This window comes from Camelina sativa, chromosome 2, assembly GCF_030686135.1.
Source record: "Camelina sativa cultivar CO46 ecotype springtype chromosome 2, ASM3068613v1".
Classification (NCBI taxonomy): Eukaryota; Viridiplantae; Streptophyta; class Magnoliopsida; order Brassicales; family Brassicaceae; genus Camelina; species Camelina sativa.
Genome location: NC_141881.1, coordinates 25,590,049 through 25,602,994, shown reverse-complemented (window position 1 = coordinate 25,602,994; position 12,946 = coordinate 25,590,049). Strand labels below are relative to the sequence as shown.

Here is a 12,946-nt window from a genome sequence, read left to right as displayed (position 1 = left end):
CAAAGAGAATATTGCGGATAATGCCATGAACAGTAACATTGTTTCTCTCCAATGTCATTTTCCTTAAAACATTTTTTAAAATGCCATATGACCCACTTTCATCTATTTAAAATGACAAAAATACCCTTTATTTTTTTTCTCTCTGGATCGCTCATCTCTCATCTCTCTCTTTTCTTATTTCCTCTTTCTTTTTTTCTTCAACAACAAATAAATCACTACACATGATATATATTTCTTCTTTCTTTCTTTCTTTCTTTCTTATCTTTGTTGTCTTTCTTTCTTTCTTTCTTATCTCTGTTTTCTTTCTTTCCCTTATTTTCTCTCTCTCTCTATTTGAAGATATTAATTCTCAAATCTGCTTACTTTTTTGTTCTCTATTACTCAGATTTGCGGCTCAGGTGGTGGACACAAGTGTTGGAATCCAAGAAGCCATCATTGGAAATCAAACTAGGTATTACTTTATAGACCAGATTTAGAAGAGAGGATTCAGATCTGGTCTACCGACATTTGTCTATCAGTGGACTCCGCTTGTCTATTGTACGATTAGTGTGGGCAGACCTACAGGGGTGGACCAATTTTTTGTTATCGAAGGACAAGTGTTGTCACCAAGCGGATCTGGTCCACTAAGAAAAACCGGTGGACAAAAACGTGGTGGACATTACTTTATAGACCAGATTTACAAGAGATGATTCGAATTTAGTCTACCGATATTTGTCTATCAGTAGAATTTGCTTGTCGATTGTACGATTAGTATGGGCAGACCTAATGGGATGGACCAATTTTTTGTTATTGAAGGACAACTGTTGTCACCAAGCGCATCTGGTCCACTAAGAAAATCGGTGGACAAAAACGTGGTAGACGAAAACCTGTCCAAGCATTGATTTTGGTCCACCGGAAAGGATCTCCATACATGAAGGGTGAAAAAATGGTTTTATGTTATTGATAGACAAATGTTGTCAAACCAAACAGATTTGGTCTACTAAAAGTGCAGAAGACATAATTGGGGTGGACAAGTGTTGTCAACAATGAGGATCTGATCATTTCTCAGACCAAAGAAGCTAAATGTAGTGAACAAAAACTTGGTTGCACAATTATTTTTTTTTTTATTTTTATTTTCTTCTTGTAATTAAAGGGTAAAAATGTATTTTACTTCTATGGCATAAAACAAAAAAGTGGCATTTCTAAAGAGAAAACAAAAAAATGGCATTTTTCACAACTTTAGTTTTGAAAATGACATTTCTCATAAAATTCTCAACATCAAACATCAGTGACTTTAATGGTGGATCTGAGTTTTTCCTAGGGAAAACGTTTGACGTGATTGATGAAGTATAAAGAACACTGTTTAGAAAGCCACTTTCCTAGAACAGAAAAAGGAAATTAAAATCTTCGTAAACAACAAAATCTAAGGTTCCAAGGCAAACAACAAATTCAATTGTTAAACGAAATTGAAACGACTGTTCCAACTGTTAACTTACCCGTTCAGAGAATCAATTCTCCAACTGTTAAGATATTGATGAAGTTTCTGGATTTTAGGAAAAAGGGAATATCAATTTAGATTCAGCTGTAATCGTATTTGTTTCGTTGTGAATTTGATTCGAAGAGGAGTGGAGAAGAAGACCCAACATTTTTTGTCTTTCGTTTCATTTCCGTTTTTTTTTAATTACAAAAATCCTTTCACAAATCAGAAATGGAATATGTTCAACGAAATTACGGCCCAATTAAATTGAAATCATACAGGCCCATTACCATTTTGTGAGTATTCGTTACCAACTAATCCAATACTATCACTACAAACATTTTTATTAAAATTACTACTAAATTTAATAAAAACCTACAATAATAACACAATTACAAAAATATAAAATTAAACAAGTATTAGTTTAAGAAACACAAATATGAAAAAAAATAAAAATAAATTAACCCTGCACGTATGTGCGGGTCCGTCACTAGTGTTTCTTAATATTGGAGGCTAATTTCTATAAAAAATGACATTTAGTACTCGATTTAAAGTTTAATAGTTTTACCTATTTATAACAAAATAGGTAAGTGTTTTGGATCCACACGTATGTGTAGGTTTTATTTGTAGATGTATTTGTTGAATAACATCTATAATATAAAATTATATTGGTTTGCTTTAAACGTCTGAATTAAGGGATGATATAAGTGAGATGTAGACGCCACCAGCATTGCTTCTGGTTCTCCTAATCTACATTTGGTTTTAAATAGAAAAACAAACCCTGCACAACTGCTAAAACTAGGACATTGACCTAAGACAAAAGAAAACTTGCACAACACTACCTTTCCTAATGAACTACGTGCTAAATAAAGCCATGGAGACAACACCATGAAGCAAACAATCAACTCCAACAACAACCACCAAATATAGCTCTGGTCAAATCACCTTTTTAGACCCTGCAGCTACAAACAAAAACCCATTGTAACATATTATCAACTCTTCCAGTAAGTTCAAATTCTTGGTAACAGGGTCTAAAACCAGCTCTACATCTGTTAAAAATAACAATGAGTACCTTATGATATATCATGGTTTTTAGCCATGATATAAGTCTTATTTATAGAGTCTTTTTGGTATTTTTAGAGTCTTTTTGAGTCTTTATAGGATTTAGCATGGATGAAAGCATAATGGAGCTAAATAGGAAGATTTGAAGCTTAATCAAGCATTGAGGCTGAGCTACGAAGTTGGGAGACATGTTCAGAAGGGTGCATCGATCGACACAACATATGCATCGATCGATGCTAGGCCAAAGTCGAAATCGGAAGTTTCTCTCACAAGTTTTGAAGATTTACAAAGCTGCCCTAAAGTTTTCCATATTTGCATCATTAGTCACTGGACGTGTTTAGAAATATAAATAGGATTTTTATGGTCATTGTTTAGACCTAAGCTTTATTTTTTCCTGCAATTTTTTAGAGCAAAACCCTGAGAGATTTTTGAGAGCTTTTGGAGAGAAGAATCAAGACTCCTTTAGAGAAGATTCAGAACTCCTTTTCTTCTTCCTTTAATCTCTTAATACTATCTATTTTATTCATGATTTATGTTTTTACAATTATGTCTGAGTAGATTTGCTTGTTAGGTTTAGAATTTCTCACTAGGGATTTCATGGATTGTTAGATTTGTTAATTTAGGATTCATTATCTTTCTTGTTCTTCACCATAGATTGTTCTTAATGCTAGATCTTTGATTAGTCATCTGGATTTAGATCTTAGGATTATTAATTGATATGAAAGTATAATTGATTTTCCTAATAAAACCTTTGGTGAGCAAAATTACTTTTTACAAAGAGATTTGAATTAGTGATTTTGTGAACTTATCTAAACCTGATTTTATTGCTGGTTTTTAACTTGAATTTTGCAAAGAGATTTGGATTTTCTGGTTTTAAAACTTAGATAATATTTGCAGTGAGAACTGATTTATTTTATAATTGTGTTTAGAGTTCAAGAACGGTGCTTAATTGTTGAATCCTGCTTGTTTAATTAATTGATCTGATTTTCCATGATTTCCTGAGAATTTCCCTGAGCCTAGCGTTTATTCCTATTGATTTACAACTCCTTTATTTTTTGTTTTTGCATTGCTATTTAAATTACAATTTTGGTTTAGCATAATTAAAAGATTATCAAATCTATTGTGTGAATCTTGACTTCTTGTGGATTCGATCCTAAATACTACATTGACCTCTTAATTTGAGAGAGTAGCCGTAGGGTAAATTTGAGCATATCAAATTTTGGCGCCGTTGCCGGGGACTCTTTTGATTCACCATTAGATTAAAATCTTTGATTTTGTCTAAATTTTTCTTTTTCTGTTTCACTCACACGCTTTTGTTTCTTTTCTCTTGTGTGTTTCAGGTACATGCCTAAGCCTAGCACCAGGAAAAATCCTACTGGTCTGGTTGTGAAGCTTACAAACCAAGAGCTAGGACAACTAGAGCGTGAGAACACAAAAGCAGCCACATCAACAAAGATGGTCAATCCAATCATATTGAGACCAGATGTGGCTGGAGTTTTGAGAGATCAAGAGGGTCATGTGCGCAACAAGCTAGGCCAAAAACTTGATGCTGATGGACGAGTCATTCAGGAAAAACTCGTCGTCGCTGATGAGAATGCAGACGGCATCGATCGACGCAGCGTCGGCATCGATCGATGCAATCAAGAAGGCATCGATCGACGCATCATTGGCATCGATCGACGCAATGTCGGGGCTGGTGCGAATGGAGCCAATTTGGATGGTAACAACCAGCAGAACCTTCAGCCTAGACGGGACAACAATGGAGAGCTTGTCAAGACTCTTGCGGACTTCAACAGGCCAGATTTGTTTTATAAGTACCATTCCGCAATTGTTGCTCCTCCATTCCCAAGGAATGATTTTGAGCTGAAGCCTGCAAACTTTGCTCTTGTTGGACAAAGACCATTCCAGAATTTGCCACATGAGAAGCCTCTGGACCACATTGAGCACTTCGAGGACATAGTTACAAGCATCAAAGCTAATGGACTCACAGAAGACTATCTCTATTGCAAGCTTTTCCCCTACTATCTCTAAGGCAGCTGAAACCAGGCTCTCTGACGACCTGGCATGACATCAAGGTGGCATTCTTGAACTATTTCTATGATGATGCAATGTCTGATGAGCTGAGGATTAAGCTCTCCACCTTTAGACAAGGACCTGCTGAATCTTACAAAGCTGCTTGGGTAAGATTCAAAGCATACAAGAGGGATTCTCCGCATCATGGGTTTTCAGAGGTGCAGTTGATTAGTATCTTCTTCAGTGGTATTGATTGGAGATATCAGATGGCTTTGGATGCTGCTAGTGATGGGAACTTCAAGACAAGGTACCCATATGACGCTGAAAAGTTGATAGAAAAGCTAGCATCATGCAACAGTACCAAGAATGCAGACTTAGAGCGGAAGAGAGCACATGAAGGCCATGATTCAAATCAGTTTGCTGCAGTGAATGCTAAGTTGGATACAGTGCACAATCTTCTTGTGGGAAAGAAGTCTGTCCATTTTGCTCAAGATGTTGAGACTTTTGAGCCAAAAACCAGAGACTATAGAAGAAGGTGTCAACTATGTGTATGGAGCTGGGTATCAAAATCAGAGATTTGGTCAGAAGAATTCCTTCACAGGAAATCCAAACAGCAACTTCACTAGGAACTATGGTTCTTCTTCTTACCAACCCCTCCCTCCACCCAATTCAGAGAGCAAGATGGAATCAATGCTTGGACAGATTTTGAAAGGTCAACAGAAGTTAACAGTTGACTTCAATGGAAAGATTGATTCTGTATACACTGAGCTGACTGGGAAGTTTGATGCATTAAAAGACAGTTGGGTCTATTAATAGACAAGAGGAACTTCTTTCTAGAAGAACAGAGTCGAACCCCAAGCATTCTTGTAATGCAATTTTGGTGAAGGAAGGAGACGATAGTACGGTAGTGGAACCAGCATCGACCGATACACATCAGCATCGATCGATGCAACCACTATCAAGTGTTGATCGATGCTCTGTCAGTGTCGATCGACACCCCCCACAGACAGCTACGGTTTCTGTTTCAGTTCAACTATCCAATTCAACACAAGCCTATAAGCCTAAAGTCCCTTTTCCTAAGCCTAGGAGGTCCAAGCAGAAGATTGAAGAAGCTAAATGCAAGGCTATGATGGATAAGGTGATGATAGAGATGCCTTTGATTGATGCTGTCAAGTTTTCTCCTGGGATTAAGAGATATGTGAAGAGGATGGTCACTAATGGTTTGAGCCCTGAAGAAGGAGCTTTGCTTACCAAGGATGTCAGCTCAATTTTGTTGAACCAGCCTGCTTAGAGGAAGAAAGAGAGGAAAGAGAAAGTGGTTATCTCTGAGAAAGTGAGTGCAATGATTCAATGTAGGATTGCAAAGAAGTTACCAGATCCTGGAAGTTTTGTGTTAGATTGTTCTATTTCAACAGGAAGGTTTTCACACTCACTTTGTGATCTTGGCTCTAGTATTAACTTGATGCCACATTCTGTTGCTGTGAGACTTGGGATGACAGATTTCAAGCCAACTAAGATCTCTCTTATCTAAACTGAACGATCCCGCAGAATTCCTGAAGGTGTCTTAGAGGACATTCCAATCAAGATTAGAGATTGCATGATTCCCACTGACTTTGTGGTGCTGGAATATGACAAAGAGCCTAGTGATCCTCTCATTTTAGGACGCTCATTATTGGCTACAGCTGGTGCCATCATTGATGTTAAGAAAGGACACATATCTTTGAATGTGGATGATTTAGTCATGAACTTTGAGATGGACAAGCTAAGAAGAGCTCCTACCATTGATGGTCAGACATTTCTGTGAAGATTGCTTCTGATGATGATCCACTCATAGAGCTTCATGAAGACATTACTGCTGGGTATGTCAAAGAGTTGGAGACTGTTGAGAAAGTGAGCAAGCAAGCTGTTAAGCTTGAAGATTGGAGTGGAGATCATCTAATCAGTACTAGAGATCATGATGAGGTTCTGATGCATGACAAGTCGCTGGTAGATGACGTTTTTGTGATGGAAACACGGGTTTTAGAGGTTAGTTGCAGAATCGTTGAAGAAACACGAATTGCAGACCAAGCATCGATTGATGCAGCTGTTGCATCGATCGACACTCCTTCCAGAGACGGCTCGGACTTGTCCACAACCACATATTCTCGAGTTGGTTCTTTAGCTGCAAGTCCTAGACCAGTTGTCAAGCTGAAATCTCACCATTCCACAGTCCAGAACCCAGAGGTAAGGCAAAGGTATGCATCTTCTTCACCTAAACCTTCTCCATTCATCAATAAGAATTTGAAAGGTACAAAAACTGTTGTGCAGTTAACCAAGCCACGAGATTATCGTAGAGCGCTTGTTTCTTCTGTTGATGATTTTGCAGGACTTAAAAGAAAGCCAACCATACCTCAATCCCGCCCTGGTCTTGTTCCTCACATCCTTGGAAGATCTCATGCACATATTGCCTACACACCACCTTGGATGAAGAGGACATACTCTCAGAAGCATTCACTGCCATGTTCCAATCCACCGGATGCCTGAGATCCGACACAGTCAAGCTAATGACTGAAAACAAGCGCTTAGTGGGAGGCAACCCACTGTTAGTTTTTTTTTCTTTTTCCTTTTTCTTTTGAATTATTTTTATTTTATTTTATTTTATTTGCCAATCTCTTACTTGATAGCACTGGGGACAGTGTTGTTTAAGTCTGGGGGAGGCAGTTACTAACTACATTTTTGTTTTTGAAAAAAATAATGGTTTTATTGAGTGAAAATTTTGGATGTCAAAATTTTGTTGGGAACTATGATTTTTTCTTTTTAGTGTACTGCCTTGGTTGATTAATGCTGCAGATTGAATCCACAAATCCGACTGATAAAAAATCCAATGGCTGATCAGTGAACCAGAAACATCCGAATTTCCAACAGAATCCATAAAAGCTTGAGGTAATTTCTGTACTTTTCTTTTTACCTCATCAAGGAGATTGATGTTCATAGAGCTTGACTCCTTGTTCATACCTGACAAGTAAGACTTCAGATAGAAAATGGTACTCCTCTCCCTTATTTAAGTTAAAACATTACTGAGAGCTTTGTTAAAGAGAGAATAAAAGATGAGATGATTTTGAACAGTTTAGAGAGGTAGGTAAATTACCTGTGACCTCATTATTCTACTCTTGAGTCAAATGATCATATAAAGCTTGGAAGCGAGAGGTAGGTAAATTACCGATGACCCCATTATTCGCCTAAAACTTTGAGGAAAAAAAATAAAAAAACAAAGCAAAGCTCTAAGGAAGATGAAATAGAATAAGTCTGGGGGAGAGAAAGAGTACCACATGTGGTAAAAGATATGTCTTGCTTGTTATGGTATTGTACGGGAATGAGTCTAGAAGGTTCTTGACATTGATCAAATTGATGAGACCCACCGATGAAGACTTAATGGAGTAAGTAGTGGAATTTGGTATGAATTTGGGATGCTATGAAAGTCAACGGAGACGTACATGGTGGTTCGATTTGGATTTATCAGCTAAGCATATGGATTAAGGTTTGGATGATCATGGCATTACTTCAAAAAGAAAATGGGTTCCTGTGTTTCAAACCTCTTTCACATGGCTAAGTTTATGTTTTGCTTGAGGGCAAGAAAGACTAAGTCTGGGGAAGTTGATATATCATGGTTTTTAGGTGTTTTTAGCCATGATATAAGTCTTATTTATAGAGTCTTTTTGGTATTTTTAGAGTCTTTTTGAGTCTTTATAGGATTTAGCATGGATGGGAGCATAATGGAGCTAAATAGGAAGATTTGGAGCTTAATCAAGCATTGAGGCTGAGCCACGAAATTGGGAGACATGTTCAGAAGGGTGCATCGATCGACACAACATATGCATCGATCGATGCTAGGCCAAAGTCGAAATCGGAAGTTTCTCTCACAAGTTTTGAAGATTTACAAAGCTGCCCTAAAGTTTTTCATATTTGCATCATTAGTCCCTGGACGTGTTTAGGAATATAAATAGGATTTTTATGGTCATTGTTTAGACCTAAGCTTTATTTTTTCCTGCAATTTTTGAGAACAAAACCCTGAGAGATTTTTGAGAGCTTTTGGAGAGAAGAATCAAGACTCCTTCAGAGAAGATTCAGAACTCCTTTTCTTCTTCCTTTAATCTCTTAATGATATCTATTTTATTCATGATTTGTGTTTTTACAATTATGTCTGAGTAGATCTGCTTGTTAGGTTTAGGGTTTCTCACTAGGGATTTCATGGATTGCTAGATCTGTTAATTTAGGATTCATTATCTTTCTTGTTCTTCACCATAGATTGTTCTTAATGCTAGATCTTTGATTAGTCATCTGGATTTAGATCTTAGGATTATTAATTGATATGAGAATATAATTGATTTTCCTGATAAAACCTTTGGTGAGCAAAATTACTTTTTACAAAGAGATTTGAATTAGTGATTTTGTGAACTTATCTAAACCTGATTTTATTGCTGATTTTTAACTTGAATTTTGCAAAGATATTTGAATTTTCTGGTTTCAAAACTTAGATAATATTTGCAGTGAGAACTGATTTATTTTATAATTGTGTTTAGAGTTCAAGAACGGTGCTTAATTGTTGAATCCTGCTTGTTTAATTAATTGATCTGATTTTCCATGATTTCCTGAGAATTTCCCTAAGCCTAGCGTTTATTCCTATTGATTTACAACTCCTTTATTTTCTGTTTTTGTATTGCTATTTAAATTACAATTTTAGTTTAGCATAATTAAAAGATTATCAAATCTATTGTGTGAATCTAGAGTTCTTGTGGATTTGATCCCTAAATACTACATTGACCTTTTAATTTGAGAGAGTAGCTCTAGGATAAATTTAAGCATATCACCTTCATGAATCAACAATCACAAAACAAATGCGAATAGAAAATATTAATTAACCGTCAGTTCTTCTTCTTCCTAGTGCAGTGATGAGTAAGCAGGACTCTGTTTCGTGGAGACGTAAGCTGAAGCTCGCACCTCCCAAGCAGTTTAAACGAGTAGTGTAAGGATCCCAATGTTGCTCTGACTCTGAAGGTGGCTAGAATTTGGAATTCCAGCTTGTTGTTCTGCAGCTGTTTCTGGAGCCCCATTTTGTCGGTTCAAGGAAGGCTTTTGAAGTCTGAGATGAATCTTAATGACCCAAATTTTGTCTCGTGGGTTGTCAAGTTGAAGGGATAGATCAGTTGATGAGCAACTACATTGTTGTTGAGGTATAGTTGTGCCATAGAGCTATCAGCTTTTACTTTGATCATCTTGTTCCGGTTTTCAAAACTGGAAATCACGATCAAGTCTTCAAGGTTGGAAGAGTTGGTGCTTTGGATGTTGAATAATATTGGCAATTTGGGTCTGATCACAAGCATAGCGAGTGACACAAAGATTAGGACGATAGCAAAGAGAGATGATACCTACTACACACCATATTCACAATGGCAAAGATAAAAATGATGCATGCGACACACCAAACCTAGAACTATACATACGGATTGAGTTGATTTTTGTTTTCTATACGAATAACTCTCAAGAAGTAGGTCGCGTGTTGAATGGGGCTTCGAGTTACAAAAAGAAAAATGGAGTCAGTGTTTCGAACAAGAAAAGAAAAATAAGAAGCAAATCTGAAAATATTACTAAGTGTAAAAAATTGCAAAAATATTGCTTAAATTTTGCTTAAGAATTGCTAAACATTTTTGTCTCTATATTATTAATAAGTTTAAGTATGCAATAAATAATAACTAACTTTATTTGGCTATAAATTTTGAATACATATAAAATTTAAAGGACTAATTTGTAATTTATGATTTTATAAAAAATGAATTAAAAGTCTCTTAACATTGACTCAAAAATAGAGATCTCTATTTTAGTGATAAAAAAATGGGAGACGAGAGCGACGCTAGGGTTTTGGCGACTGGGGAAAAGGATGTGGCGATGATGGAAGTTGGTGACGGGGGAGACCGTCGGGTGATCCGCCTGACGCCTCGCGAATCTGGGTTGACAAGGTGACGGGCAGAGCTGGTGGGGGTCGGCTGCATCCAGAGTTGGTGATGGATGATGAGTTCGTCGAAGCGCATGTGAGTCTCGAGTTTCCGAATGGGGAGGATGGGGAACCGGTGGTTACAATTGGGAAGGAGGTTTTGGAGGTGATGAATGGGTTGTGGAAGCAATGCTTGATAGTGAAAGTGCTGGGGAGAAACGTTGTGATCTCGGCTTTGTCAAAGAAACTGCGAGAGCTGTGGAGTCCGAAGGGAGGGATGCATGTCATAGATCTACCACGAGGGTTTTTCATGGTCCGCTTTGATGATGAGGAGGAGTATGTGAACGCATTATCAGGAGGTCCATGGAGAACCTTCGGTAGCTACCTTATGGTGCAGGCTTGGACACCGGAGTTTGATCCGTTAGTCGATGACATTGTCACAACTCCGGTGTGGGTTCGCTTGTCCAATATCCCGGTCAACTTTTACCATCGGGCCATATTGATGAGCATTGCGAAAGGTTTGGGGAGACCGGTTAAGGTGGATATGACAACCCTTCACGTCGAGAGGGGTCGTTTTGCTCGGGTGTGTGTGGAGATTAATTTGAGGCGGCCTTTGAAGGGCACTGTCATGGTGAATGGTGAGAGATATTTCGTATCGTATGAGGGTCTCCCAAGCATTTGTTCTGTTTGTGGTTTGATGGGCCATACAGTGCATGGTTGTCCTAGGAGAGTAGTGGAACCAGTGGTACCAGTGGTTGAGGTCCCAGTGCAAAAGGAAGGGGGACCATTGGAAATCATAACTACAAATTCCGATGGCTTTACAGAGATTAGGCGCCGCGGGGGTAAACCGGATTCTTCACGGAAAGTTTCCACATTTGTGGCTGGTGGATCTCCGGGTTTTTCGGGAAGCAATCTCCAGGGAATCAGGCAGATCACAGAATCACCGAATATCTCGGTGTCTAACCAATTTGGTATGTTAGAGGAAGATCGTAATCTTAAAGTGAGTACTGAGGATGCGCAAGTTTTGGAGGGAAATAAGGAAAATATTCCTTTTTCAGTTGGGTCTAGAGAAGGAAAGAGTGGGGTTAAAGAAAGAGGAGGCAACGTTATTGGGCCAGCGAACAAAGGGAAAGGCCCAACTCGGGAGGTTTTGAGTGAGAAGAACCAATCCAGGAACCAGAGTCGGGGTGGGTTGGGGCCGAAAATTAAACAGAAAGCCACCAGGCCCAATAGAGGGATTGTCTTTGGCCCAACTAAAGGAGGGATAGCGATGTCAACCTCGGGAAAACGATTGAGAGGTGAGAGTGACGGCACTGGTCGAGCTGGTGGGAGCTTCGCGGTGGCCGGAATAGTGACTGATGACACCAATTCAAGGTCCGCTCTTACCTCCGGTGAAGGGGAGTTACCGAGACAGGATATGGGCGGTGATATTAATTCAAATATGGAGATTGTTCAAGTTAATGTTTCGGCGACGGAGTCGGAGACGAGTGGGGGCAGCGAATAATGAATTGCTTATTATGGAATTGCCGGGGGGCGAATAAACCTACCTTTTGGAGAGCCGTTAGATACATGCTGAAGAAATTCAAGTCGGAGGTCCTTGCGTTGTTCGAAACTCATGCGAGTGGGGATAGAGCTCAGCGGATCTGTAGAGGGCTTGGATTTGAGAATTCTTACAGGGTTGATGCGAGTGGTCAGAGTGGGGGGATTTGGCTGTTATGGAAATCGGAGGTTGGTGTTGTGGATATAGTGAGTTTATCGACTCAGTTCATCCATGCGAGAATTACTAAAGATGCAGACATCGTCCATCTAGTTGTTGTTTACGCAGCTCCCACGGTCAGTAGGCGTAGTGGCTTGTGGAATGAGCTTTGAGCAGAGGTCGAGTCCGTGATGGAGCCGGTAGTGGTTGGAGGAGACTTCAATACCATCGTGCGTCTTGATGAAAGATCTGGTGGGAATGGACGGTTGTCAGCAGATTCTGTAGCGTTTGGGGAATGGATGAATGAGCTATCTTTGATTGATATGGGGTTCAAAGGTGGTAATTTCACTTGGCGTAGAGGCAGGGAGGAGAGAACCTTTGTCGCTAAAAGATTGGATAGAGTTTTGTGTAGTGTTGCGGCGAGGTTGAAGTGGCAGGAGGCGTCGATCACGCATCTCCCTTTCTTCTCCTCTGATCATGCTCCGTTGTATGTTCAATTAAACCCAGAAGTTAAAGGAGACAGGCGGAGAAGACCTTTTCGTTTTGAAGCAGCGTGGCTTAAGCATGAGGCATTCCGCGAGCTATTGGTGTCATCTTGGGATAATAGCTTAACGACCCCTCAGGCGTTAGAGCAATTGCAGATGAAACTAAAGAAGTGGAACAAGGAGGTTTTTGGTGACGTTCAAAGAAAGAAAGAGAAGTTGATGGAGGAAATTGTTGTGATTCAAAATCAGTTAGACAATGCCCCTTC

At 38.9% G+C, this 12,946-nt stretch overlaps 1 protein-coding gene across 1 annotated transcript; it reads left to right on the top strand.

Moving 5' to 3' along the window:
* Nucleotides 1–10,476: 10,476 nt before the first annotated feature.
* Nucleotides 10,477–12,003, top strand: LOC147949207 (uncharacterized; the record flags this gene model as incomplete). The annotated part of the gene is made up of 1 exon (XM_087470524.1): nt 10,477–12,003. A coding segment is annotated over one exon (1,527 nt), but the record flags the coding sequence as incomplete, so codon positions are not given.
* Nucleotides 12,004–12,946: the final 943 nt, after the last annotated feature.